Here is a 26245-nt window from a genome sequence, read left to right on the forward strand (position 1 = left end):
GAGTAACGGACCAACTGGAGCTGGGAAACCCACCCAAAGGCAATTAAGGGTAAAGGACGACAAAAATATTTGATAAACTTTTTTTCCCCCCTCTCTCTGTCTTGACCGGGGAAGAAGAAGAAGAAGCTATGAGGATGTCGATGGAGCTAGAATGAAAGAAGCGACTGTATGTGGGAGATATGCTTCGGAAAAGACTGTGAGACATCTTGAGCGAAGATTTGAAGGCATGAAGGCTGGAAAAGTTGCAAATATCCGAGCAAAAAGCAGCCCCCATCGTGTGGAAACCGCGTGGAAAAGTTGCTGAAGTTACATCTAAACCTTCCAGGAGGAGGGATATTTGCGCAATGACACGCACATAGGAGGACAAAAGTTTTGGAATTATCTCCGGGAAAGTTTCGAGGCGCACCAAGGACGTTAGAGTCACTGTATCCGACGCAGGGAGATAAGGCTGTATCACTCGATCTGTATCCTGTCCTTGCTGCCGGAGGGCGATGGGGGCCGCGCCGGGCTCGGGCTGGGAGGAGGGCGAGTTTGAGTTCAAGTTGGTGTTTGAGGAGGACCCGCCGCCGCGGCAGAGCCAGGGGCCATCCCCGGTGCGCACGGCCGAGCCGGAGAGCTCCATTCCCGGGGAGGAGAGTGAGGGCGCCCTGTTGCACCTGGAGCCCTCCAGCAGCAGCAGCAGCAGCCTGGGTTAGAGTCATTTATTGGATGGCTGAATGTGTAAAGTAAAGGGACACACTGGATAGATAGGTCTGAGCGGCCTGACACAGCGGGTTAATGCATGGGAACTTCTGTGCGCGCGCACGTGTAGTTACAGTTGCATGCGCATGTGCCATAATGAGGCCCTTCATCTGCATGCCTGTGCTTGTGTGTGTGTGTGTGTGTGTGTGTGTGTGTGTGTTTGATCTTGCATGTGTTGTGTGTGCGTGCCTCCATCTGTAAGCATGTGAGCATGTGTATATTGTTATTGTGTGTTTGCTTTGTGTGCTGTGTGCACGTGTGCGCATATTTGAGTGTATTCCTGTTTGTGAGCGCGTTTGCGTGCGTGCATGCGTGTGTGTGTGTGTGTGTGTGTGTGTGTGTGTGTGCGTGCGTGCGTGTGCGTGCAGCCCCAGACTCAATGTGTTTCTAATCAGCTGTGCGTGTGAGTAGAGTTAACAGCTGCCATCTGGGAAGGAACCTCAACCTCTGTGTACTGAACACGCACCACATACACACCTCCCTCCCTCCCTCCCTCCCTCTCTCGCTCAGCCTCCATCCTCCTTTTCACTCCGCACACACAAACACACTCACAAACACACACCTCATATCCTCACATCCCCTCTTTCATTTGTTTCCCGCCCACACTGGCATACAGTCGCGTTACCACACCCAGTGCATGAAAGTGAACTGCAGGAGAAACAAGAGAGTGATTCTTCACTCTGGGTGATGCAGATTTACTTTCCAGAGCATAAACCTTTCTGTCAGCTCTCCTCGTGCCACTTCCATGTTCACACACAGTATGTCCTCAGCTGGTCACATGTCTCTTTTGATGTAACATGCAAACCAGGGGGCAAAACGTTTTTTGCTTAAAACAGAGGTTTGGTGTATCTACCAGTTGTGACCAGTTCGACCAAACAGTGATTGACTTTTCTTTAGTTGAATAACTTTTAAATGTCTAAAGAGGTAAAATGTTGGGCTGCACCGACCCCTGTTTTTCTCTCCTGGTTCATCAAATCAGAGTGTGTGTGCATCCAGAGCGCCGCTGCTCTGTTTCTCCCAAATTCAAAGTCTGTGTATTTCGCTGCCTGCAATCCTTGGAATCATTTTTATACACAGTAACATGAGGCCGGAGATTGTTGTGGTGCGAAAAGCTCAGTCGACAGCACGGAAACGCTGTATTTTGTATTGACGGCGATGAATAAACCGCGCGACCTCTCAGATTTGGTTTGCGACCCCTGGACGGGTTCCCGACCCACAGGTTGGGAAGCACTGATCTAAACATCCCTTTTTGTTGACAGGTTCAACTCAGGACACAGAATAACGTGTTATTTATTTTATCTGTTACGCTTGTCAAAAGAAATGAGTAACTCATGGTACATCTAAATGATTCAGCAGCAGTTTATAGAGGAGAGTTTGAAGAGAGAAATTCCTAATTAATTTGCATGCAAATTGCAACAGTTCAAGGAATGTCTGAGAAGAATATAGTTTTGTGTCTTATTTGAGGTTCAACTGAGGACACAGAATAAAGCCTCACAGTATAAAACATTAGAGACTTTTTGAGTTGATGAGGCTGACTGTCAGGAAAACATTGTTAGTAATTAACTCTTCTGGAGCTCTGTCCAGAACATCAATATGACTGTTTACTTGTTACCACAGGACCCATCGGATTTATCTTATGACCCCTTGTGAGTGTCCTGACACTCAGCTGGTCTCTGATTCTCACTCTTTACGAGCGTTTTACAGAATATTAATGGTCTTAGGTCAAATTTGCTATTTATTTACAAGAAAAATGCAACAACGTGTGGAAAATCGGACAAAATCGACATACTTTTTTTTTTTTTTTTGTGCTTTGCTGTCTCGTTATTCATCTCACAATGATTCACATTCATCAGAACAACCAAATGCTGTCGGGTAGATTCGTTTAATGAGATATTTTCCACTCATTCTTAACACAGATGATTTCTACATAAACACACATATGAATTCACTTTTACAGTCAAGTTGAATACATCATCTGGCCTCTTACAGATGTTATGTTTGAAGGGTGTATTTCAGCTTGTGATGCTACTATAACTTCCTGTTTACATAGCTGAGTGTTTTTCATTGGACAGAGCTCAAGTCTTTACTCCTAAAGTTTTATTAATTCATTGCTTTGAAAGCTAGTAGCTACAAAGAACTCAGGCAGGACTTCACACAACTTAACGAAGGATTTATGAATATCTGGGGCAACCCGGAACTGGTCTGTACATAAATGTTATTTTAGATCTGTTAGACTTCAGATGAGGTTCCCCAAAAGAAAGTGACTGTCTACAATAACTGTCAGGTAACTTTTGGTCATGATAAACTCTTCTGCTGGTCTGGACACAAACAAATTATTGCTTCCTAAAACAGTTATAAGACTTAGAAAGAAATAAATCAGCAGCTGGTCTGAAAAAATACAGTTAAATTTGTGTTTGTGTGGCAAAAATATGGGTTTTTTGTTTTCCTGCGAATCATCTGGTGGTCCCATGTGAGACAGAGTTTGGGAAACTGATGTAAACATCACTTTCTGAGAGTGGTTCAACTCGGGACACACAATAAAATATGTCAGCGTATTAGATCCTGCACGCTTGAAACAAGCTTTGTTGTGTTCAATAAGTGTTAGCTACGTTTTCGTGCCTCATGAACTACTCTGCTGGTCTGTACACAAACATCTAAATCATTGTTTCATGTGAAAAATCCAGCAGAAGAGTTGCCTCAGCGCTGCAGCTTTAATCACTTGGAAATATTTCTGTTGCCAGGAAACATTTGAAGAGATTGTTCACCCCGAGTCTTAATTTGTTGGCAGTTGCTGTTGTGTGTCCGCGTTGCCCAAAAATTGCGTGTATGGGCCGCCACTGCAGCGCAACAATGATCAGTTGGAGCCTCGCTCATTACACAGTAACTACTGTTTGGTTCCATGTGGAGGCCGACCACACCATGCTGGGGAAATTTTGTGGTGAGGACTGCGGCCTTGAAGGGTCGTGTCCTCATTCGGATGATTCTTTTGGCGAAGTCAAACATTTGAGAATTTGTTTCCTGAAAATTTTAATGCAGAGATGTAGGACAGCCTCAGATCATCCTCATAATGTACAGATTGGCAGCAAAGGTCAAGATTCTGAGCAGTTTAAGATTTGGATGAGAGAGCCAAAAATAAACTTCATGATTTGCTTACAACTCTCACTTCACCCTTTATTGCACCATTTGGGAGCATAACACATGGAAAACATGTATTGAAATACTTCTTCACACTCAAAGTAGAGTTTAAATTGGTGTTTAGTAAATTATTTCCATGTGACTTTGTGAGATTATGGAATATAAAACCAAATCCTACTTTGAGATCCTACGATATTTTTATACTATTGAAATCTGATGTACAGTTTATAATCACTTTTAATATTTCTGAGCAGATTGTAGAAATAATTTGTAAAATAATTACCGATAAATACCATCGAATAAAAATGTAGTCATCTATGTGCGGTGAACAAGAAAAGACAACGTAAAGAAGCAGTAAAGAATAAAAGTTAAATCAAAGTAGCATTCATACAACTCATTATCAGTGTATGTAACTTAAAGCAATAGTTTGACATTTTTTAATTCATTTATTCACTTTCTTGCCAAGAGTTCCTCCCCCTCATGTTGTCAAGGTTAGCTTAGCTTAGCATAAAGACTTGAAACAGAGGGAAACAGCTAGCGTGGCACACAACCCCCTTTATACTGCAACATGTGACTTTTACACTTTTGTTTTTGTACGCTCAAGACCAACTGTGGCAGTTAGTGAGCTTTGGAGGCAGGCAGGTTTTGTTACCTTTCGACAGGGTCAGGCTAGCGGTTTCCCCCCGTTTCCAGTCTCTATGCTAAGCTAAGCTAACCACATCTTGGCTCCAGCTTCATATTTGTCATTCTGAACACCCAACACTCAGCAAGAAAGCAAATAATTGTATTTTTCCAAAATGTCTTTATATTAAAAGTGACAAAAATGCTGCACTCACCTCAAAGACATTGGCCGTGTCTACATCTAATTGTCGAGAAAATTTGAAGAAAACCTTTGAAATGTTGCAAAAGAAAGAATTTCTGTGAGTTAGGCACATTTTAATTAACTGGTTTGGAGCGAATAAACTAGGCTACACCAAGTTGGTGGTATTGGCGATGTTACGCGTGGTTGTAAAAAACAGAGCAAAAGAAGTAGACACAAAACCAGATGTTCGCCAACCACCAATAAACCTCAAAGAAGAAGAAGAAGAAAATGTGTGCACCTCATCGGTCCACACATACATTTACTACTGTCAGCCATGTTTTTGCACGTTATCCGGGAAGACTCCGACAGCAGAAGCAGCTTCTTCTTCTTCTTCTTTGAAATAGCTGAATAGCCATGTGAGCTAAAGGTTTGCTTCATCAGAACTTCATTGGAAAAGGAGTTTCTATCTCCTGTTAAGTGCATTAATTCTTTATTTGAAAAAGGCAAAAATCAAGCGAGCGTAAAAACTTCTTTGCTAAATTGAGGAAGTTTTCTTGGATGATGGAGACACAGCTATTTACTGTGCACTTCCTGAGGAAGACTTCCAGTTGCATGCATTTTCCATATGGCAACAATTACAGATCAGCAAATGAAGAAAAACTGATGTGTAATGAATGATGTATGCGTGTTGATGATAAAAAACGATTCTTTACTTACCACAAATTGTGTTTATAGTAGTTTGATTGACATCTAATGAGTCTTTCTCGTGCCAAATGTAAGAGAACAGCAGGTTTCGATAGCTAACTGTCACTTTGTGGTTGTGAGGAAAGATTAATGCGAGGTCACATGAGGCCAAAACCCACAAAATGTGATATAAAAAGAAAATGTGTTTGAATGAAACAAAAAATGTTGCATTTTTTTTACTAGAAAGAGCCAGAAAACAAATTGCTGCCATGTGGAAGTAAAGGTGTGTATTAGGAAAATGAACACACAGTAAATGTTTGCGGCATTTGATTATCTGCGTTTTTAACACCATCTTTTGTCAACAAGTGCGAACTGCGGGTGCTGTCAGACACACTCAGTCTGTGCTCTGAACTTCTGATGTTTGCTATTTCCTTCTCTCTTCCTGTTCTGGTGCCAGTGGTTGTCATGTCTCCACACATTCAGTCTGATAATTCTTTCTCTCAGTCACAGATAACCACACGGCTGCCACTCACGCAGGACACTCTATCAGCATCCCCAGCCCGCCGCCCTCAGCCAATCAGCGGGCTGGGATGCATTCCCCGCCACCGCGGCGAGCCCCCGTCAGAGAGTTCAGCGGGACCTATGAGAGCCTGCCGGCGCGCTCTGTGCAGGTGAGACCACCTGTTGTGTACAGCTTGCAGAGCACTCACATGCTGCCTTTCTTCATACAATGACAAACATTATCACTCACACATTTTTACAGCTCCCCAGCAATGATGTCACCATTTGAAATTGCCTCATTTAGAACTCTAAAAGCTACTTAGTCAACATTTCTTTGAAGGTCAAAAGTCTCACCTGCTTTGATAAAACAGGCCAGGTGACATCATTGTTGCTTTTTTGGTCAAAACAAAAGTCCCAAAATCTAAAAGTTTTTCCATTTCCAATAATGAAATCTAGAGAAAAGCAGCAAATTCTGAGATTTGAGAAGCTGGAAGAAGCAAACTTTTGCAACTTTGCTTGTTAAATAGATGTTAAATATGTGTCATTTCCTGTCTATCTAGTCAATATGTGAAATCAAAGCCATCTCTTGCTCGCTCTCATCTTCCCTCCAGGTTTCAGAGTCTCGTGTGGTGGAGTGTCCCAGCATCCAGATCACCACCATCTCCCCTGAGGACGACAAAGCACCCACTATTTCCAGTTACTGGGACATGGGCAGCAGTGGTGGGTGGGACCGAGAGCATCTCTACCTCCCCCTGCTGGACCCCTTTTCTTACCGCGACAGATGCCCCGGCTCCCTCAGTCCCAGCCCCGCCTCCAGCCCCTCCTCCCGTGGCTGGCTCAGCCCCGCCTCCAGCTGCGACTCCCTGCTGGTGGAGGAGGAGGAGCTGAATGAGGCCACGAACAACTTCGGACTCTCCCCGTCCTCGAGGCCCACCTCCCCCGGGGGTAAAAAGCGTAGAAACTCCCCCCTGGCCTCCCCCTGTACCTCACGGAGGAGCAGCTACTCAGAGGACCTGCAGGGATGCAACCTTGAGGGTGGAGACTCCATCACTCTGTCACAAGCTCCACCCAGCAGCTGTGAGCTCAGCATCCCACAGAAAACCAGGAAGACATCACTGGAGCAGGTTTGCTCCATATTAAAGATCATCTAGATATCAAGTATTTAAAAATCAGCATCACAGTACTGAAACATGCTTTTTGTTTTCCAGTTGTCTCCCAGGGAGGTGGACCAGGAGCAGGCTCCAGGCCACAGCTCCCCCTGCCTGCTGCCAGAGACCCAGCAGACCAGGAGGGAGCCCCCCTCGATGGGCATGGACTACCTCTCTGTGCCCCCTGCTCTAGCCTGGGGCCGGACCCGAGCCAGCGCCCACAGCCCTCTGTTCAGGCAAGCTACACCCCGACACGCGCGATAATATCCATCAAAGACGTCACAGTGTGAGGCTCAACATACTGGTGCTGTGTTAAAGACAGTTAAATTAAAAATAAACATACCAATGTATCTCTGTTACTCCTCTGATTGGGGAAATCACAGAGAACTTGAGAATCCAATATGAGTTAAAAGACATGATATTAGCTGTTTGGCACCGTTCAATTTTATATCGGCGGGATGAAAAGTAACAGCAGTAGAGATTTTCTCTTCGTACCCTTGAGAATAAAACAAGCTGCAACCAGCAGTGATGGCAAGATGTGCTTGTGGTGCTACATCTAGATATTCATTGGTAACTGGTGTGCTCCTTCCATGCTCACTAATGTCCAGTGTTTTTTGATATTATACTCTCGTAGGTCTAACGCCCTGCCGCCTCTCGACTGGCCGCTGCCATCCCAGTTTGACCAGTACGAGTTGCGTATTGAGGTGCAGCCCCGTCCTCACCACAGAGCCCACTATGAGACCGAGGGGAGCAGAGGAGCCGTCAAGGCTGCACCGACAGGACATCCCCTCGTCAAGGTGAGAGCCGAACCTGCAGATTTCAGCAGCTGCACAAACCTGCACCTTCACGATCTAGATGCTTTTATAATGAGGTTACTTGAGTCGAAGCTGAAGCAGAAATTTAGTTCTCGTAATGCTGGAACAAAGCCTTCGGACATGCTTTGTGGCTCACTGCTGTTGGCCTTGTCCCAGTTTGATTTCGTCCCCCTCCCTGTGTCTCTCTGTACAGCTGTGTGGATACACAGAGAGGAAGCCGCTCTCCCTTCAGGTTTTCGTTGGAACAGCTGACGACCGATCGATCCGGCCTCATCCTTTCTACCAGATACACAGGTACTCAACTGTATTTCAATTTGAAATCAAGCTTATTACCAAGCTTCCCTCTAAGGTACATTAATATTCAAGGCCACATGGCGCACTGCATAATCATTATCTGACCACTGTGGCTTTAACCATTGCGTAACTCACCACAAGCTGCTTCTAGTGTCGGTCCAGGAAATTTCTTGCACCAGTTGTTCTTAATGTAAATTGCTCTGGATGATAACATCAGCTTAGTGCTGAACATGCAAGACCTTTGAATAAGATGGTGCAGCAGAGCAACAGAAATCCATTCATCCAGACTCCAGACGAGGTGCCTCAGAGACATAGAGCCACTGTAGGCCCTCGTTTATACTCTTATTCTGCCCCAGCAAGTTTTGCAGCCCAAGATGACATTGCTTGTTTCTTCCAAAATCCAAATAATTAAAATTTTCAATGATACAAAACAGAGAAAAATCACATATCAATTGTCAAAGCTGATCTGGAGCGTCTTATCCTACTCAGGGTTGCGGGATCCAGCATAAAAACTAAATGGAGGGTTGTTAAATTGAGCTGTTTCTCCCCTTGCAGGGTGACAGGAAAGATGGTGGGAACTGCCAGTCATGAGAGCGTCCAGGTGGGCACCAAACTGCTGGACATCCCCCTCACCCCTGAGAACAACATGACTGCACTGTGAGTAGCAGAGAGAGGGTTTCGATGTGTGCTTGTTATTCAGCACGATCATTTAGACTCCATGAACCCCAAACACAACCACTGTTTCCTCAGTTTCAGCTGCCGACGGCGCGGCTCAGCTGTATGAATGTGAAGGTTACACTTTCAAACTTTACTTCTTTGTGTCGCAGCATCGACTGTGCAGGGATTCTGAAGCTGAGGAACTCGGACATCGAGCTGAGGAAAGGAGAAACGGACGTCGGGAGGAAGAACACGCGTGTCCGTTTGGTTTTTCGTACTCACCTCCCTCTAGCGCCCCCTGTGGCCCCGCCTGGTCGGGTCCTGGCTCTGCAGGTTGCCTCCCTGCCCATTGAATGCTGTGAGTAGCTGGTCAGATGCAGTTTTATTGAGATTTCAGTGCAAAGAGGTTGTTAAAGCTGCTGTGTGTAAAGTTTGTGCCGTGCATCGCCACTCGGGGTCGCCGAAGCCAGACATTTTTTAACACGCTTTAAATCAGCAGGGTGTTTAGTGGCAGCGAAAGTGATGTTTCATTTGCTTGACTCTCCCCGTCTCAGCCCAGCGTTCGGCTCAGGAGCTGCCCGTCATCGAGTCCGTCAGTCTCACTTCCAGCTCCGTGGAGGGAGGGGAGGAGCTTCTGCTGAGCGGCTCTAACTTCCTGCCAATCTCCAGAGTCCTTTTCATGGAGAGGGGGACAGGTAAAGGTCCAAACAGGACACAGTCTGTCTCTCGTGTCTTGATAAAACTGCACTTTAAAAGTTGAAGTCAGGGAGCTTTCCGTCAGTTATACAGTCATTCAGTGGATAAAATACAGGAAGAATAACAGCTGTTCTATTTTTAGTTTTTGTAAATAAGGAAGAAAATTAGGCTAATAGGACCAATAGTGTCAGATTTTTAGAGAAGTTGGCTTCATGATATCTGCATAATGTGAAAACAATGTTTCAAATGTTCTGTTTGCAACAGGTTTAAAGTCTAAGAGGGACAGAAAGATCTTAGAGCAAATTTTAGCAGATGTATTGACATAAAATTGTAAAAACAAAACAAAACAAAAAACATTTTCAGAGTTATGGTTTGAGCAGGCAGGAACAGGAGAAGGAGTAGGGTTTACAAACTAATCAGTATTTATTCTGGCCAGCTGCACTCATGTTGGAGATATGATCAACTCTTACATCTGTAACTTTGAGGGTAAAAACCAGCAACTCTTTTAAAAGTCCCATGACTGCATCCAGTTTGTTTTTTCCTCTGACAATTCAGCCTTTCTGTGTTTCTTTTGATGTTCTCAGCTGATGTGAAGTGGTGCAATGTAACTAAATACTTTTACTCAAGTACTGTACTTAGGGACAGCTTTGAGGCACTTTTACTTTACTTTACTTGAGTATTTCCATTACATGATACTTCTACTGTACTACATTTTGGAGGGAAGTATTGCACTTTTTATTCCACCACATTTAATTGGCTGCTTTAGTTAATTAGACTCAAATCACTAATATAAAATATAATCAACTAATAAATCAGAATGTATTGTTAATAGAACGATTAAGCCACCCAGCAGTTGATAAAGTAATTTAAATGAGCTCCACCTTTACCAGCTGCAACATTAAAGTGATGCTTACACATCAATGCATCACCAGTTGTAATCCAATAATACACATTATACTGAAATGGGCCTTTCTGCACAATGAGTACTTTTAGTACTTTAAGTATATGTTGATACTAATACTTTTACGCTTGTGGAGTTTAAATGCAGGACTTTTGTTTGCATCATAGTGTTTTTGCACTGCAGTATTGCTACTTTTACTGCAGTAAAACATCTGAGTGCTTCTTCCTCCACTGATGGAGGCTTTAAAAGTAGAAGCAACCAGGTTTGCTAAAGCTTTAATGTTAATGTGACGCTGTGACAGCAAATTATATTCATTAAACTGACTCAGTGTGTGTGTGTGTGTGTGTGTGTGTGTGTGTGTGTAGCTTACACTTAATTCCACTTTATGTTCTTATCTGTTAGATGGTAAATTACAGTGGGAGGAGGAGGCTCATGTCGACCGGGACAACAGCAATGAGGTAAATTTGTGAGTGACATCGGTCTAAAAAATGTCTAAAAAAACCAAAGTGATGAAGAGTCTCTTCATCACTGATCAGGTTAGAGTGTAACTCTCCACACCTCTGTTTGTCATAGTGTTTGTTGTGCGTGAGGGTGCCCGCATACAGCGACCTGTCCGTCAGCCGGCCGGTGTCGGTTAGTCTTTACGTGTCCAATGGGAAGAGGAAACGGAGCAGCACTCACTGCTTCAAGTATCTCCCCAGTGAGTGTCCAGTCTCACCTGAGTCACCTGTGTGTCTCTTCTCTGTTGTAGCTTTTGTGCTGTTTGCGTGATTGGAGATTCTCCTTTGGTGACACTGTCACCAGCAGCATTAAGAATTAAAATATGAAACTAAAAAAAAACAAAACAGAAATCAAAAAATAATATTCTTCATCATGAGGAAATTGAGAAGAACAAATAAAAATATTATTTCCACACATCTGTTAAACTGTTTTGTCCTCACAGTTATGTTCAAAGAGGAGGACCCGCTGCTGTCCCGGCCCTCTGTGCTGCCTCTGGATGGGGGGTCTGTGTGTCCTGTGGGGGGTCAACCCAGGATGGACAGGGGCTTCCACGTGAGAGGTGACCACCTGGCTGATGATCGAGGCCTGGGCTTCCACCTGCCCCCCTACCCCTCCGCCTACTCCCCTCCCTGCCCCACCATGGGATACCATGAGGAGTACTGCTCTAAACCCGACGCTGCAGTGGAGGAGCCCAGCGGGTCGAGGGCAGCCCTGTCCGAGCGTCACCCCAGCTTCGAGAACCTGGAGCTGGGCTTCACTGAGCTCCTTCCTCCCCTGTATCCCCGTGGGCCGCAGCCTCCCTCCCCCTCCCCTTCCCCATGGCTGGACTCACCCTACCTGTCCTCCTCGCCCTCTCCCTCCCACTCCTCCTCTCTCAGTCCGTTTCCTGCCAGCAGTCCCATCTCGACCTCCCCTCTGCCTCCCATCCCCACCTCCCCTTACCCCCAGTACTCTGCTTATCCTCAGGAGGTGTGCCCCTCACCCCCCTCCAAACCCAGCCCATATCAGGACATCTGCCCAGCACCCTACTCCCACTACGATGGCTGGGACCCCCAGGGGAGGGCGCTGGGGACAGGGCATGGGGGAGAGAGGGATGCCAAGATCCAGGAGTGCCCCCTGGAGTTTACCAGCTCTGCCTCGATGCACCACATTACATTTGAAGAAGGTGAGTTGCACGTACTATGAACCTGTTTACCTGTTGAGTGTTCCAAACAGGTGTTTTTGGAGCATCTTTCCCAGTCTTTAGTTGCTCCTATCCCAACTTGTTTGAAACGCATTGCTGCATCATTCAATAAGCAGATATTTACAAAAAATCAATGAAGCTGATGAGGGAAAATGTTAAATAGATGTGCTGTTTTCATTTGAGTAAATGTCAAAAAAAGATTAGCAAGTTATCACACTTATGTTTTACACAGCGTCACAACTCTTTTGGAATTAAGATTGTACACCCTCCACCTGAAAATCCAAATTTTTGACAAGGAGGTGAAGTCAGGGTGGAGATGAATTGTTATAAGTGTGTCAGCTACTGCAGCTGAGAAGTCAAGTGGTTGATCAAAGCAGGTTTGTCCCCAAAGCAAACTCTTCTTAAAAGTTTTAATAGATGTGGCCAACACTCAGTAACTACCAGCAATGATAACTATGTGTTCTTCCCTTTAGTGCAAAATGACAATCAGAATACTGTATAGAGCAGAATTTTTGCAGCCAATATCGTTCTAACATCATCTAATCAGTCTATGTAATGCAGTCTTTGGGCATACCCTAAAAAGTGTAACACCTGCAGCATTTTTGGACGTTCCCAAAAACTCAAGTTGTAACTCACTGCACTTTTCCTTTTGCTGTATTATAGATTTTTTCCTTTGGTTTTTGCACTATTATTATGTGTATTGTCATAGCAAAGAGATTTGTGAGGGATGAGAGAAATTATTCAGATGCTGCCGACCCTCCTGCTTTCCAAATAAATGAGCATTTCCAGATTAATACATACAGATTCTAGCAATATTTAAGCTGAACAAACTGTCCCAATGACACTGAGTATATGAGCTGGATGAAAGGATGGAGGGATGAACAGGATTGTGATTTTCTCTTCTCCCTCCGCAGTGACGGAGTTCATCGGGGAGGACATCCAGTCTTACCAGTCAGGCTCACAGATGGACAACCAGCCAAACTGAGCTCAGAGCAGCTCGTCCCCGTTTGATATTCAGCATCATTTTAAATCCATTATGCACTTGGTATTAAGATGCATGGCTCCAGTTACATGCAATGTTGACAGGGGAATTTGATTACCAGGACACTGTTGTAATTACGACCACAGGTAATTGTTATTGTTTTATAAAGGGAAACTAATGTTTTTAACATGTTTTCAATATAAATTATACAAGAACGTGCTTGGTTTGGTGTGTCTTATGTGTTTTACATGGAAAAATTCTCATAGAGGGTGAATCCAGAATAGAGGGACTGAAGGAAGAAAGCTTAAACCTTACAGAAAACTAAAAAAATGTAATAAGATATTATGCAACATACCGTACTCTCTACGGCATCTATTATCCCACATAACTTTATAAATATATGTCCTGTGTTTCAGGAGACACAAGTACTTCTTTTTCCTGAGTATGCCGCAGTCAGAACACATTTCTCTGCTCAGTTCCAAGTATTTCCTTAGTAACAGCAACAAGATTTAGGATCCTGTGTTGCCAAACAGCAGCAAAAATTTCAGAATTTTTCTGCAGTGCCAGATTTCTGCATAGTAGTTTAATCAAATAGCATATTAGTGACGAAAAGTACTAAAAGATGCTGCTGTTAACAAAGACTTTACTGATCAGTAAGCTGATAAATGTTTCTGATTCATCTCAGTTGATGTTGAGTCTGTGGTTGGTGTAAAGGTAAAGCATCGAGACAAAAGGTAGTTTGACCTCATGACAAGATGACATGACTCAGCTGTGACTGTTATAGCTGTTTGAAAGGTTTGTATGAGATATAGTTTCTTAAATCCTCTCTGAGCCGAGCAGCTTTGTGTTGAAGAACAGTGCCCCCTGGGGGGACTCGGGACCAGGACGCCTCCACAGTCCTAAATCAGCAACTGTTTGAGAGATTATGTAAAATTTCCAGGTCTTATTTTCTGCGAATTGTACTTTCTCCACTAAAAAGAGTGTGGCTGCAAGAAAGATAGACAAAACGGCTTCATTATTGCACAACAGCAAAGGCAATAAAAACGCACCAACCTAACCAAAAGACGCTAAAGTAGCATTATATGTTTTCTTGACAGTTTTATGGGACTAAATGCATCGGTGCGACCATAAATGGGCATGTTGGGAGCTCGAGACCAAAAAAGCCTTAATGGTAAGGGATAGATACAGTTGGTGTAGAGCTTTGAACATCTTCTAGGAAGAACTTACTGCTTTAGTCTGAATCAATAATTCCTTCATGACACTGACTATTGTTGTTCCAGCTTTTTCTGTCTGGCTGCAGCTCAGGAAAGTTTATGAGAGGTGAAAGTGGCAAAAATAATGAAGAAGAAAAACTTCAAACACAAGCCTCTAATCAAGATGATGAATACATTCTCTACCTTCCTCTTTTCTCATGAAGGTTTTTTTTTGTGTGTGTGAAACTTAGCACTTGAATAGTGGAAAAAAAAAAAATCAAGAATATAAACTTCATCCTTCATTAAGACACACTCCTCTGATGTAATAACTCACATATTTAAAGGAAGGAAGAAAAATGTAGAAAAGAACATCAGTAAGCAACTATGTAAACATAAAAGACAGTTTAAAAAAAAAAAAAAAAGAATCAAGCACTAATGTTAACTAATAAACACAGCCTTGACTTAGAAATGCTTTGAAAGAATTAATTTGCCAGAATGCTGAGCAACACAACAAAGTGACTGTTTGCTGGCTCAATTGTGGACCACATGTTTCAGATAAGATAGAGTCTCAGAAATTCTCTTTACAGTCATCTTTCATGCTCTCTTGATGTCATTTTCGCACGCACAACTTTATTGGTCATTATCTGTATAGCATAGTTTCCCAGCCCATGAATAGGCAAGCGAGGTCACTCTGACTTAAAGCTGCTGAATGCCCTACTAAAATATTTCATTTTAGGAGGTCACTCAGCCTTCCACTAGGGAATAGTACTCCATTTTATTTATCATACCTTAACACAATAATCAGCTACAGAAATAAGAAGTATCCTGCATGAAGACGCTCAGTTATTTCTTACATTATAATGTCTTGTATTGGTATGGAGGAGTATTCGGTGCTCCTCTGTCCACACACCAGGGGGAGGCATAATCTCAAACATTAGACAATGAGTTCTGTGAGGCAGCCTGACTGACACACACAGGTTCATGAAACAGCAGCTAACCCTAACCCTTAATGGAAGTGCCTCCATTCGATCACAAAGAGCCTACATGTGCTAACAGACTGACCATTATGTCTAAACCTAGCCTCCCAAAGTGGAGAGCTAGAGTCCCAAAAGACAAGCTAACTATAGGATTACTGAGGTATGTGGGAGGAATACAGAGCAGAGGCTGTTGCTGCCCGCTGTTAATGTGATTTAACAGTAATACACCAAATGTTCAGACTTTAGTACCACGATGATACTAGTACTGACACAGCCGCTGTAATACTGCTGCTAATACTGCCCCTGTAAGACTGGTACTGACTGATAGTGACACTAATACGCTAACTCCTCTCTACTGATACAAATACTTGTTGTGATTGCATAAGTGGCATTTAACAAAACAAAGCCATGCTAGCAGCTATGTGAGGCTGAACTTAGGCGTGTGCTTTGTGCTAAATGCTAACACTAGCATGGCCATGTGCTCATAATGACAATATTAACCAGGAAACCCATAATGTTCACCATGTCCACCATCTTAGTTTAGCTTGTTAGCATATTGCTAACACTTGCCAAGTAGCACTGAACACAAAGTAAAAATCAAGTATCACCAAAGTCAAATTCAGCCTCTGGGAACCAAACAATACAATATTGTGCTAATACTATATTTCATGGCGATCCATCCAGTAGTTCTTATTTCAGTTTGAACCAAAGTGGTGGACTGATGGACAACAGGGCTATGAAGCTGTGCTGCCTGGCTAAAATACAAGAGTGTGTGCAGGTCCAGGTTTGTTAGGACTACTCAGAGTAATCCAGGACATTAAAGCTTGCTTTAAATCATTTTCATATGGACTATCTTCAGTGGAATTTATTTCCAATGGAAAAATACTGGGCTGTGAGCATCAGAAACAGTCCCAATTCCATTCACTGTATCTAGCTGTACTATCTATCTGTATGGACAGCTGAAGTAGTCATGGCCAACACAAAATTGCATTAGAGTAATTCACTGCAAGCTTTCAGGACCTGGGGAGAAACAAGCATTTGCAGACTGACTGAATGAATGAAGGAGGGGGAGGGGTATTCCAGTGATTTAGTGCTCAACTTCAGACTTGCAGGAGTTAGATCAGAAAATTGGTACCACTCTCATGTCTGTAGGGTAATTTTGAAGCCAGCAGGCACTTAGCTTATCTTAGCATAAAGACTGGAAACCAAAACCTAGCCTGCCTCTATCTAAAGGTAATATAATCTGCCTACCAGCACCTCCAGAGCTCACTAATTAACAGGTGTTTCAGCTGTACAATTAAGTATAAAAACAAAAAAGTTGGGGTTTATAGGGGATTATGTGCAAGACTATTTCTTGGCAAGGAGCAGTAACTTCCTTCCTACGTTGCACTGAAGTTGCCAGGCAACCAGCAGAGAGGAAGTCACAGCAGGTGGCCAAGAAATAGCCCCGTGCACGACCCCCTATAAAACCACAACATGTTGCTTCACAGAATGAGTAGTACCCCCCATGACAAATACACAGACCTTTATATGTTAAACTGTTCAAGTTCCCCTTCGAACCCGTGGCTAACAGGAGATGCTGCAGTGGAAGTGACAAATTACAACACAGTCAAAGGTCAGCGTAGAGTCAGAGGACACAAATGTGTTGAAATGAAATGATCATATTAGGCAATAGCCCAGCAAAATGGCTTTGCTTGCTACTCACACACAGCTTGGACAGCTGTTTGCCCCTGAGAGTCATGGTTTGGAAAGAGAGGAGGTTAGAATCCGGACTAAAGCCAAGCAGAGAGCTACACGCTGTAACTGCACGGAAGGAATGTCGGGTCTTTCCGACCACTCGGCGTATCAGTGTGTCTATTTTAATTAGCCGCATGTTTTCAGTTTTGTATTGTGCTGTAAGTCAACTTGTTGTTACACACTTCACTCTTGGCTGCGTTGAGAACAACACATCTGTTTAAAGAGTGGAAACGCGATGCTGCGTTTGAGACACAGTTCTTTCTGTGGCCTCTTTCATTTGAGATTGTATCAAGCTATTGTAGTGCTGATGACTTGCACCCTTTGTTCTTTTTAGGGTCAGTGTGGGAGGGCCAAGAATTGATTTAGTCACCTAAGGGGAGTTGGAAGGCCACCCCCTGCAGGACTTTTCACTGTACACAACAGCAGCAAAGCTTATGGGAGATGGTGTGAGACTGACAAAAGCTGTTGCCAAAACTAACATTCAAGAAGCCAAAGAGATAGGAAAACCATTTTTTACATGGGATGAGACGAAAAACAAGGCAATTAAGATAAAAGCTCAGAGGCTATAGCATAAAACTCTATATTGTATTATTTGTCAGAACAAAGAATATCACACAGAAATTTGACAAATTTAATATACAATGTTCTCCAGTGCTTTTAAACTTGACAAGGGTTAGTGTTATAACATTTGCAATAACTGCAAATGTCATTATGATCCTACCTTATGGTGCAGGTAGACTAACTCTTAACTTGCCGGTGGCTGGGTTTGCAATTGCAGCAGCCATTTTCCCACAGGGTACAACCCTTCCTTAAACAAAACAAACTTCATGACATGTCATTGTGTCAGAACTGGGCGTCTCTGCCGTCTCCTTTCCTGGTCATAGACGACTGAAATGTTTACTGTGTTCCACTCCGTCCCTCAGGCGCAGTGGTCCCCAGCAGTCAGTGCTCCTGACAGTCAAGACCCTGGGGCCCTGAGATATGTTCAAGCCCCTGTTGGTCATACTGGGGTAAGCAGAGAGTAAAGCCTGGTTGGGAATCTGGTGGTGGTGTAGGGAGGAGGTGGGGAAAGGAGAAAATGTGGTGAGAGATAAAGTAAACAGGGAAGTGTGAAGTGTACATAGAGTAGATGCTTATTCATTTTCCTTTCGGTTCACTCAGCATTGCTCTTTTTTTCTTGGAGTGAATTCATTTGTCTCGCTTGTGAATGTTTTGACATACATTTGCCATAATTAAAGACAGTTGTGGAATCACTTTTGACAGTCTCTTACGCTCATTAGTGCCAAGCAGATATGACAGCTGTATAAATAGCCATTGAGATATTTCAATCTGGACCAAAGTGGTGGACCAACTGACCGACTGATATTGCTATAGAGCTACTCCACCAGCATGTCAAAAAAGAAAAAAAAGAGAGAAAGAATGAAAGTGGGTTATATGGCACCTTTAATCAAACCAACCATAATACAACCACACACACATCTGTTTACCATGTGGTTTTATTGAAACACTGGATTACGTTTCCTACAACACTGATGTGGTATGCACACTCGAAACATGAACAGTGGAATATAAAAAAGTTGAAGAATATAACACTAACAACATCTGGAGAGAGAGAATTTCTTCTACAGCAGTACAAAACCAATAGACCCAATTGACAAATTCTAGGAATTTAGTGGTGTGAGTTTGGTGTTAATAGATGCATTACTATTTGGAGACACCAGAAACTTAAACACACATTGAAAATACTAATATTAAGTGCACTTTTAACATACTTTTCTCGTTTTTGAAATCCACAATCTTGCACATGTTCTTGCCACATATATATTCTTGCCATTGATTGTAGCTCGCAGATACAGATACACATATATCATAACAGGAGCAAAAAGCTAGCCTAGCATTCATCTTAACATCATGGAAGCTACTTCAAGTCTTAAAACAGTGGCGCCGTAAAAAAAATGGCAAATGATGAATGATATGACCTGATCAGCTGCTCTGCATACTGCTGAATTAACTGTCTTTAAAGTCTTGGATATCCAATTGTATGGTATTCAAATATCTGTTCCAACAGTTAACTTAACCTTGGCTCCTTAGCTAATATTCATTATTGTTCTACATTTTGTCCTTTAGCAGTTAAAATTAGAAATACTGCTCCACAGTCTTTTTAAACCTGATGTCAAATTGAAAACAAGGCAGAGCAATGACATATGCATTATATATATAATAAAATCTGATGAAAACACAACAATAAGCCGCCATTTTCTTTGTCTTATCTTCATTTGTCATTGCAGACTATGTTTACATGCACATAGTATTTTGGGTGTTAGCTTCTATCCTTGTTAGAGTCTTGTCCAGGAGATTCTTTTAATAGCTTACTCGTGTCTACATGCATGAAATAATCCTGTTTTCTGCCATTAAAACTGATAAAAAAAAAAGATTTTTAAATGACTCGGGTAATGTCAGCGTGTTCCAGCAATCACATTCAGGTCTCTTATAATCAAGATAGAGTCTTTCCAGGACACGGGACGCAAGTTTTGACATTAACTTGCTCCAACACATGAACAGAAAGCCCCAGTAATTTAAGGAAATATTGTTGTACGTGTAAACATAGCCACTGACCTCAACCTCTGATTCTAGTCTCACTCAACTCTACAGTCCTCAAGCTGGCAGTATACTTTACACAGAATCAAATTTGGCAGGTTTGCACAGGCAAAACTGTGAGTTTGGGGCCAAAAAACACAAAATTTTCAGTTGGATTAACCAGGTTAGCCAGCTAAACTTGCCAATTTCTTTAAAAGGCAACATTCAATTCCCCCAATACATTATACATACATTATTATCTCCAGCACATACTGGGTCAAGCATTACACAAGTACTTTGGGCCACTTCCACCTATTCTACTATTTTGTACTACCAGAACTACAGTGAAATCAATTTCTTTAATTTTCAGAGCAAATTCCAAATCAAACAACAAATGGAGTCACACTAGATTAAAATACATCAATAAACTACACCAGTTCTGGTATAACTCAGTCTGTTCCCAGCATGACCCACAGGCTCCTCCAGCTGGTGTGGATGCCATTAAAGAAACAGACCAGAGTCTTGTTTGCTCGCAGCACTGTTTTTGACAGCAGCTCGACAGCCTTTGAGAACATGCCAAATTCAATTTCATTTGGAGCATACTGCAGGCCTGACATCCTTTCTCTTCCCTCAAGCACTGACAAACACCAGACGGGTGGAGTAGATCAGGTCGGCCAGGTAGAGGATGAAGTTGACAGCAGTGAGCACAGCCACCGCCATGAGCTTATCCCACACACAAAGCCCCAGTGCGCTGCTGCAATTGTAGGGCCTTTGTTTCGTTCCGCCGTGCTTTGGGTCAAAGTTGAAGATGGGCCAGATAATGGTTGCTGACAGATAGAGGACCATGGCCAGCAGGGCATAGGCAGACAGGAAGCGGGCGAACGGGAAGGGGAGACAGCCGGTGCACTCGCCAATACAGAGCAGGATGATGGCCGCCGACAGGATGAAGCAGATGCAGTAGACGGACATGCAGTACTTAAGAGCATCGTGACGATCGTACACCACAGGGTCGCTGACGAAGACGAAGATGATGCAGGCCACAAAGGTCTCGCAGACTTTCAGCAGGCCAGGGGCTGTGGCCATGTAGCCGGCCACCTCACCTGGACGCGCCTTGCTGATGCTCACCTCGGTCATGTAGGCGATGGTGGCCAGGCAGGAGAAGACGGTGGACACGATGCGGTAGTCGCGGATTTCACTCGGGCCTGTGGAGCCCTTGAGGAAGTAGAGCGGGAAGATGATGGAGGCGGAGAGGCAGAGCAGGGCAGCGTAGCAGGCGAAGGTGATGGGGAAGTTCTTCCAGGAAACAGGGGCTCTGGTCTGAAGGCCGAACACCTCCACCAGGATGACGAGAAGAGTCCCAGCGAAACTGAAGGCCCAGCAGAAGATGCACCAGTCTCCGGTGCCGTGGAAGAGCCTGCCACCATGCACGGCCACAGAGAAGGCCACGCAGGAGAAGACCATGGCTGCCAACCGTGTCCATAGGAGGGGGTTGGAGTGGAGGACTATAGCCATGATGTGAGATGTAGAAGGTGATGAGAGAAGCTGAAAAGGTTCCTGTGAGATACGAGCTCCTTCCTTTCAGGAATCGCTTCCTCAAATTTTCTGCTCAGCCACTCAGAGAAGAAACTGCAAAACGAACAGATATTGAAAAGAATTAGTAAGCGAGATTTTCATAAGATATGACCACACGAGGGCAACAGCTTGCAACAGGCTATGTACTCCTACACTCCATTTTCTGAAGCACACAATGCTGTTATTGTATTTTTATGAATGGGTGAAACAACAACTGAAAGCATGAAAACACAATTTCAAACCACAAATAATGGCTGCACTGTGGCCACATCACATTTACATCTGGTCAAACCATGGGGTAAACACTCGCTTTCTTTTTCTCTGGTTATTTAGTCTCATATCAAACTGCTTCTCAACAGCATTCCAGCACTGAGCGCAGACTGTTTCCCTCTGACATTCCTCCACACTCATGTCCTCGGTGACGGGCGTGGCGCCTCAACCTCCAGCGACCCTACAGTGTGTCTGTCATCATGCTCTAAACATGGCGCTCTTCACTCCCACTCCCAGCGACCCCGTCTACGCTACAACCATATCTCAACTCTCACCGAGGCTTTAAATTTAGTGCTGCTGGGTCTTAAGTTCCAAACTTCGTCAAAGGAAACTGCATCTCAAAGCCCCGAAAACCTGTTTTCTCAATCAGGTTCTTATCAGGAGGGATGGACATACATTCTAATGTTCTGATGGGAATTCATTACTCTCCTCCAGACTGGCTTCAGCAAGAGTTTGATTTATTATGTCACATAATTCCTTGATCTGATTGACTGAAGTTGTGCCATCAGAAATCCCAAAAGCCGAATGTGACATAAAAAAAACTTGCATTTGCAAAGCTGAAACCATTTTTGCTTCATCACTTTTTCGGCTGTATTATCAGAATTGTTTATGATCAGCTAATTGATTATTTGACATCTCTTCAGCTCTGGTTTTGGCATGATACCAATCCGGACAGGCTATAACCTCCATGCTTGTTGGTTGCTCGCTTTACTGCACCTTCGGCCTCAGATTTGAATTTTGTGGCTCTGATATCTGACAAAAAGGTGTCAACCTCAACTCCAGGCTTCATAAGGCCCATTCTGAAAGTAACGGGTGAGGTCATGTTTTCAGCTCGGCCCAGAGACATGAGATCAGGTGTGAAATGGTTGAATTCGGCTGTACTCATTGCAAGGCAGCAAAGGGGTTTTCCAGTTAAGACAAACGACTTAAACCGCAACCCGTGCAGCTGCATTCTACTGTGATCTAATGAGACTGCAGTCATCGTCTTCCTCCTCTGGGATAAATTGCTATTGAACATTGCTACATAATGGAGTCTGTATGAAGACGCTCTTGCTGAGACTTATGAAAACTGGTGTTTTATTTCTGGAAAATATTTCTGGATGTGAGTGACATTTTTCGCAACTGGCTGCACAAAAAGTCTTGAAACCAGCTGATCTGCATTCATAAAAACAAGATATTAAGCAACAAATAGACATATAAGAAGACAAGGTGGACATTTTCACAGAGCAGAGGCCCTCTGACCACACTGGCTGTCCTCCCTCCTGTCACTCCTGACACCCATCACCTACTTGGCTCTCTGGTCCCAGTTTACACAGAAAGACAATTCTAAACAAGGACAGGGAGGCCTGTTTACATTGGTCCCATTAAACACCTATAAAACAGTCAAGGCTGGGGAGGCGAAAAGCTGAACTGGTGGCGAGGTATGAATAGAAAGAAGAGGCAGAAATGGAAAAAGAGACCCCTAAAACTCCCGCAGGACGGCTCACTTGAAGCCAAGAGGGAGTGGAGGGGAGGGAGGGGAGTAAAACGAGGGAGGAACACGGGGGAAGCCCTGTGCCTCAGCCGCAGAAGGACACATAGATTAAACACAGTGATGGAGTGGAATAGCAGAGGAGTGAGTCACCACTGGGCCCCTCTCTTTCCTCCTTTCTCTCCCCCCTTCTCCCTTATTTCTTGTAAGATTTTCCAACTTGCTGATGCGTTCCAGATGTGCTGCAGTCTGGCCGCTGCTGAACAACTGGTAACTTTGTCATATTTGCCAAGTTCTTTCCTCTCCACTCTTTTTCTTTCCTTCCTTCCCTCCTCATAGTCTCATTTGGCGGCTACTCCCTCTCTTTTCCATCAGTTGTCCTCTTTCTCCCTCCCCAGCTCAAAGCTCCCACTCCAGTTTTAAAGTCAGGGTACCAATTATGCTTCATGTAAACCACTCAAAATAAACGTATATGGAGGGTCGTAATGGAAAAATCAATCCCGCCACTCCTGCCGCCATTACTTTGCCCCTTATGGAATCGAGTCAGGAAAGAAATGGGAGAGGAAAATGGCAGAGGAATGAAGCAGAAAAAGAGAGGAGAAGCAAGAGCCCAGTGTGGAAAAGTGTCTTTTCACAGTGCAGCATGGAAAACACGACACGATCGCACAGGCAGGGAGCACTTCCCCAACTGGAGAGGCGCTGAAAATAGGTTCATGCAAGCAGGATGTGACACCATCATCTGCACAGTCACTTTTCATACTAATAGCAGGAGAGTTTGCCCTGCATAGACAGTCACGTTTCCATCACTTTCTGGGACATTACATAGACTTGCATTCATTTCCTGGAGACTTACCATAGCCACTAGTGCCCAACCCTAACCCTAACCTTAGCCCGAGTCCTCACCCTAAAATGCTATGATTTAAATTATGAGGACTTGTATTTTGCTCCCATAAGGGAGGCGAGTCCCTGGGGTGTGACTGTGTGGACAGATTTATCTCCCCGCAGCTTGAGTAATACACTTCTACACACACACAGGGCTGAGATGGTCAGGAAACAAGTGTTTGTCTCAGGAGGAGAGGTCATGTGCGCTGCTTGTTTGGTTGTCATGACACAACATCACTAACTCGATTTCACTCATAATCCACTTACAGGGGATCCGTGGGTCAAAGCACAAGACGAGCTCTGTTGGCAAACCATCCCCGTGTGCGTGTGTGAGATAGCTCAGTGTTAGTATATTAGTGTGTGTCTGTGTGTTTTCAAGCAGAAAAACATCCCAGATATTCAGCATTTTCCTCCACATGCTGAGTGTCATAAGATATTAAATCTCTCTTATGAAACACACACTGATTATTTTTCAAGGGTCACCACCTTTTTTCCAGGCAGACTGACCCGCCACACCCACTACTTCTCTGCATTTAAATGCAGAACAATGAAGAAGTTGTTGATGAGAATCTAAATATGCGTCCTCGAAGCAATTCAGGCATGTTTACAGACAGAGAGTACATTTCCCTGTAAAACAGTGTGTGTCAGTGTGACAGCTGTGTGTCAGGCTCCTGCAGAGCTTCATTCATTGACGGTGAAGGTGGGTGTGCCGCCTGCCGCACCCTGCTCACACCACACACTCAACACTGCAGCCTACTGACACAAAACTGACCCAAAACACAGAAATATGTGAAGAAAAACTGCATTTTTCTTTGCTGAATGCCTGAAAATCACTCACCACAAAAAACTGCAGTAGAAAATCCTGACAGAGCTCACCAGGGAGCAGTTAAGAAATACATTTAATCCTTTGGAGGTTTTCCTCCTACTCTCAACTTTTTTTTTCCCATATACGTGTATATATACATATTACAAACTCATTTCAAATGTGAACTCCGTGATCTCAAAATAAAAGCCCAATTTCTTGCTAAAAACTACGAAAATGTCCTTTAACGTGCGAAAAAGAAAAGCTCTCTGGTTGCACATATGTCACATTCTTCCTCGCAGGTATGCAAGATGCAACAAGTTGCAGCTGAACGAAGTATTTTCCTCCTTAGCTCAACACTTCTCTTCACCACAAGTCAGCTTTGTGTGAATGTTGGTTACCTTTTCGGACACTTGGCTGCGGATGGTCTCTGTTCTCCGGGACGTCCAGCGGTGCAGAATCGTGGATTGCGACTCCTCAGCTCCCAGACTTGACTAAGCAGCTCAGAGGAGCAGCTCCCCGCCCAGCAAGCCAAATTAGGCATCAAATGTCTGCACCGTTATTCACATCTGTCTGAACTCTCCTCCTCCTCCTCCTCCTCCTCCAGCCCAGGACTCTGCTGCCTAACACACCCAATGTAGTGCAGAAGTTCATCGTCCTTTAAAATAACATTTCTTCCACATGTTCATTGGCTGAAAAGCAGGGAAACGCAATAAATCTACAGCTAAACTGATGTTTTTATGAACATATCTCTCACGCATGTGCAGATGGTTGTTTTCTGTCTCAAACTACTAAAGATCAGTTCATATTGACTCCTGTTATTGGATATCAGAACCCAAAACGATTATCTATCACTTATTCAATTCAGCAATTCATGGATTCACTAGAGCTGAATGAATCCGCTAAACTGTGTCTGTTTGCCTCATGGAAATCTGAGATAAACCTAAATAACATAAGCTGGAAGAGAGATTATTTTTTAAATATTCTGCTAATAAATGCTGAAAAAACACTGAAATGTTTTAACAGAGTGGACGGGTTCGCTTCTGGAAACCCCCCATCAAGTATTACTCATGTAAACGTCGTCATCTTTATTTTAACGCCTCTCCATCAGCGTTACTATCGACACGAGGGGATGACGTTAAATATTTGTCATTGCTGAACTCTTACTCATCAACTATTGGTCTATTTGTATGCGTCGCTGGGCAACAGCAGCGGTAACCCCTGACAACCGTTTTTTGTTGACTAGGATACGTTACTGACGTGTTTCCTGTTTAAAGGGGAGAGAGAGACAGAAACGAAGGAAAGCTGCCATCACATGCACATTGTCACAAGATTGCTTTAATTTGCTGAAACTGCTCATTCATTCCACTGCTGAATCTATAGGAGGACTGTGTGACTGAGACTGTGTGTGTGTGTGTGTGTGTGTGTGTGTGTGTGTGTGTGTGTGTGTGTGTGTGTGTGTGTGTAGAATGCATTTTAGTCTATATAGCATGACTAAGATTTATTCCTGAAAAAAACTTAGTGTTAAAAAGTAAAAGTGCTCATTATATAGAATGGTCTGTTTCCAAATAGAGTTTATTATGTTATAAAAACTGACGCATTATGTGTAATATCAGTTAAATACTGCAGCTGAAAATGTGGGACTAATTTCAATTGATTACTTGTACTGCCCTTCAGTAATCTATAATGATACTATTTGAATCTGTTTTGTATTATTAATCTGA

The 26245-nt window shown here is 43.6% G+C and overlaps 2 protein-coding genes across 2 annotated transcripts; one reads left to right on the plus strand and one right to left on the minus strand.

Moving 5' to 3' along the window:
* On the plus strand, nt 1-13259 carry nfatc4 (nuclear factor of activated T cells 4). Its single transcript, XM_076744130.1, has 13 exons — nt 1-690; nt 5867-6033; nt 6475-6987; nt 7072-7247; nt 7646-7808; nt 8020-8120; nt 8676-8777; nt 8948-9135; nt 9332-9472; nt 10777-10832; nt 10948-11074; nt 11318-12040; nt 12973-13259. The coding sequence occupies exons 1-13, from the start codon at nt 492-494 to the stop codon at nt 13041-13043; spliced, it is 2727 nt and encodes a 908-aa protein (XP_076600245.1). The 5' UTR covers nt 1-491; the 3' UTR covers nt 13044-13259.
* A 5129-nt stretch (nt 13260-18388) lies between these two features.
* Nucleotides 18389-25037, minus strand: myadmb (myeloid associated differentiation marker b). The gene is made up of 2 exons (XM_076744292.1): nt 24923-25037; nt 18389-21150 (listed from the first exon to the last, which is right to left on the minus strand). The coding sequence occupies exon 2, from the start codon at nt 21034-21036 to the stop codon at nt 20155-20157; it is 882 nt and encodes a 293-aa protein (XP_076600407.1). The 5' UTR covers nt 21037-21150; nt 24923-25037; the 3' UTR covers nt 18389-20154.
* Between the last annotated feature and the right edge of the window lie 1208 nt (nt 25038-26245).

Source organism: Chaetodon auriga, chromosome 12, assembly GCF_051107435.1.
Source record: "Chaetodon auriga isolate fChaAug3 chromosome 12, fChaAug3.hap1, whole genome shotgun sequence".
Classification (NCBI taxonomy): Eukaryota; Metazoa; Chordata; class Actinopteri; order Chaetodontiformes; family Chaetodontidae; genus Chaetodon; species Chaetodon auriga.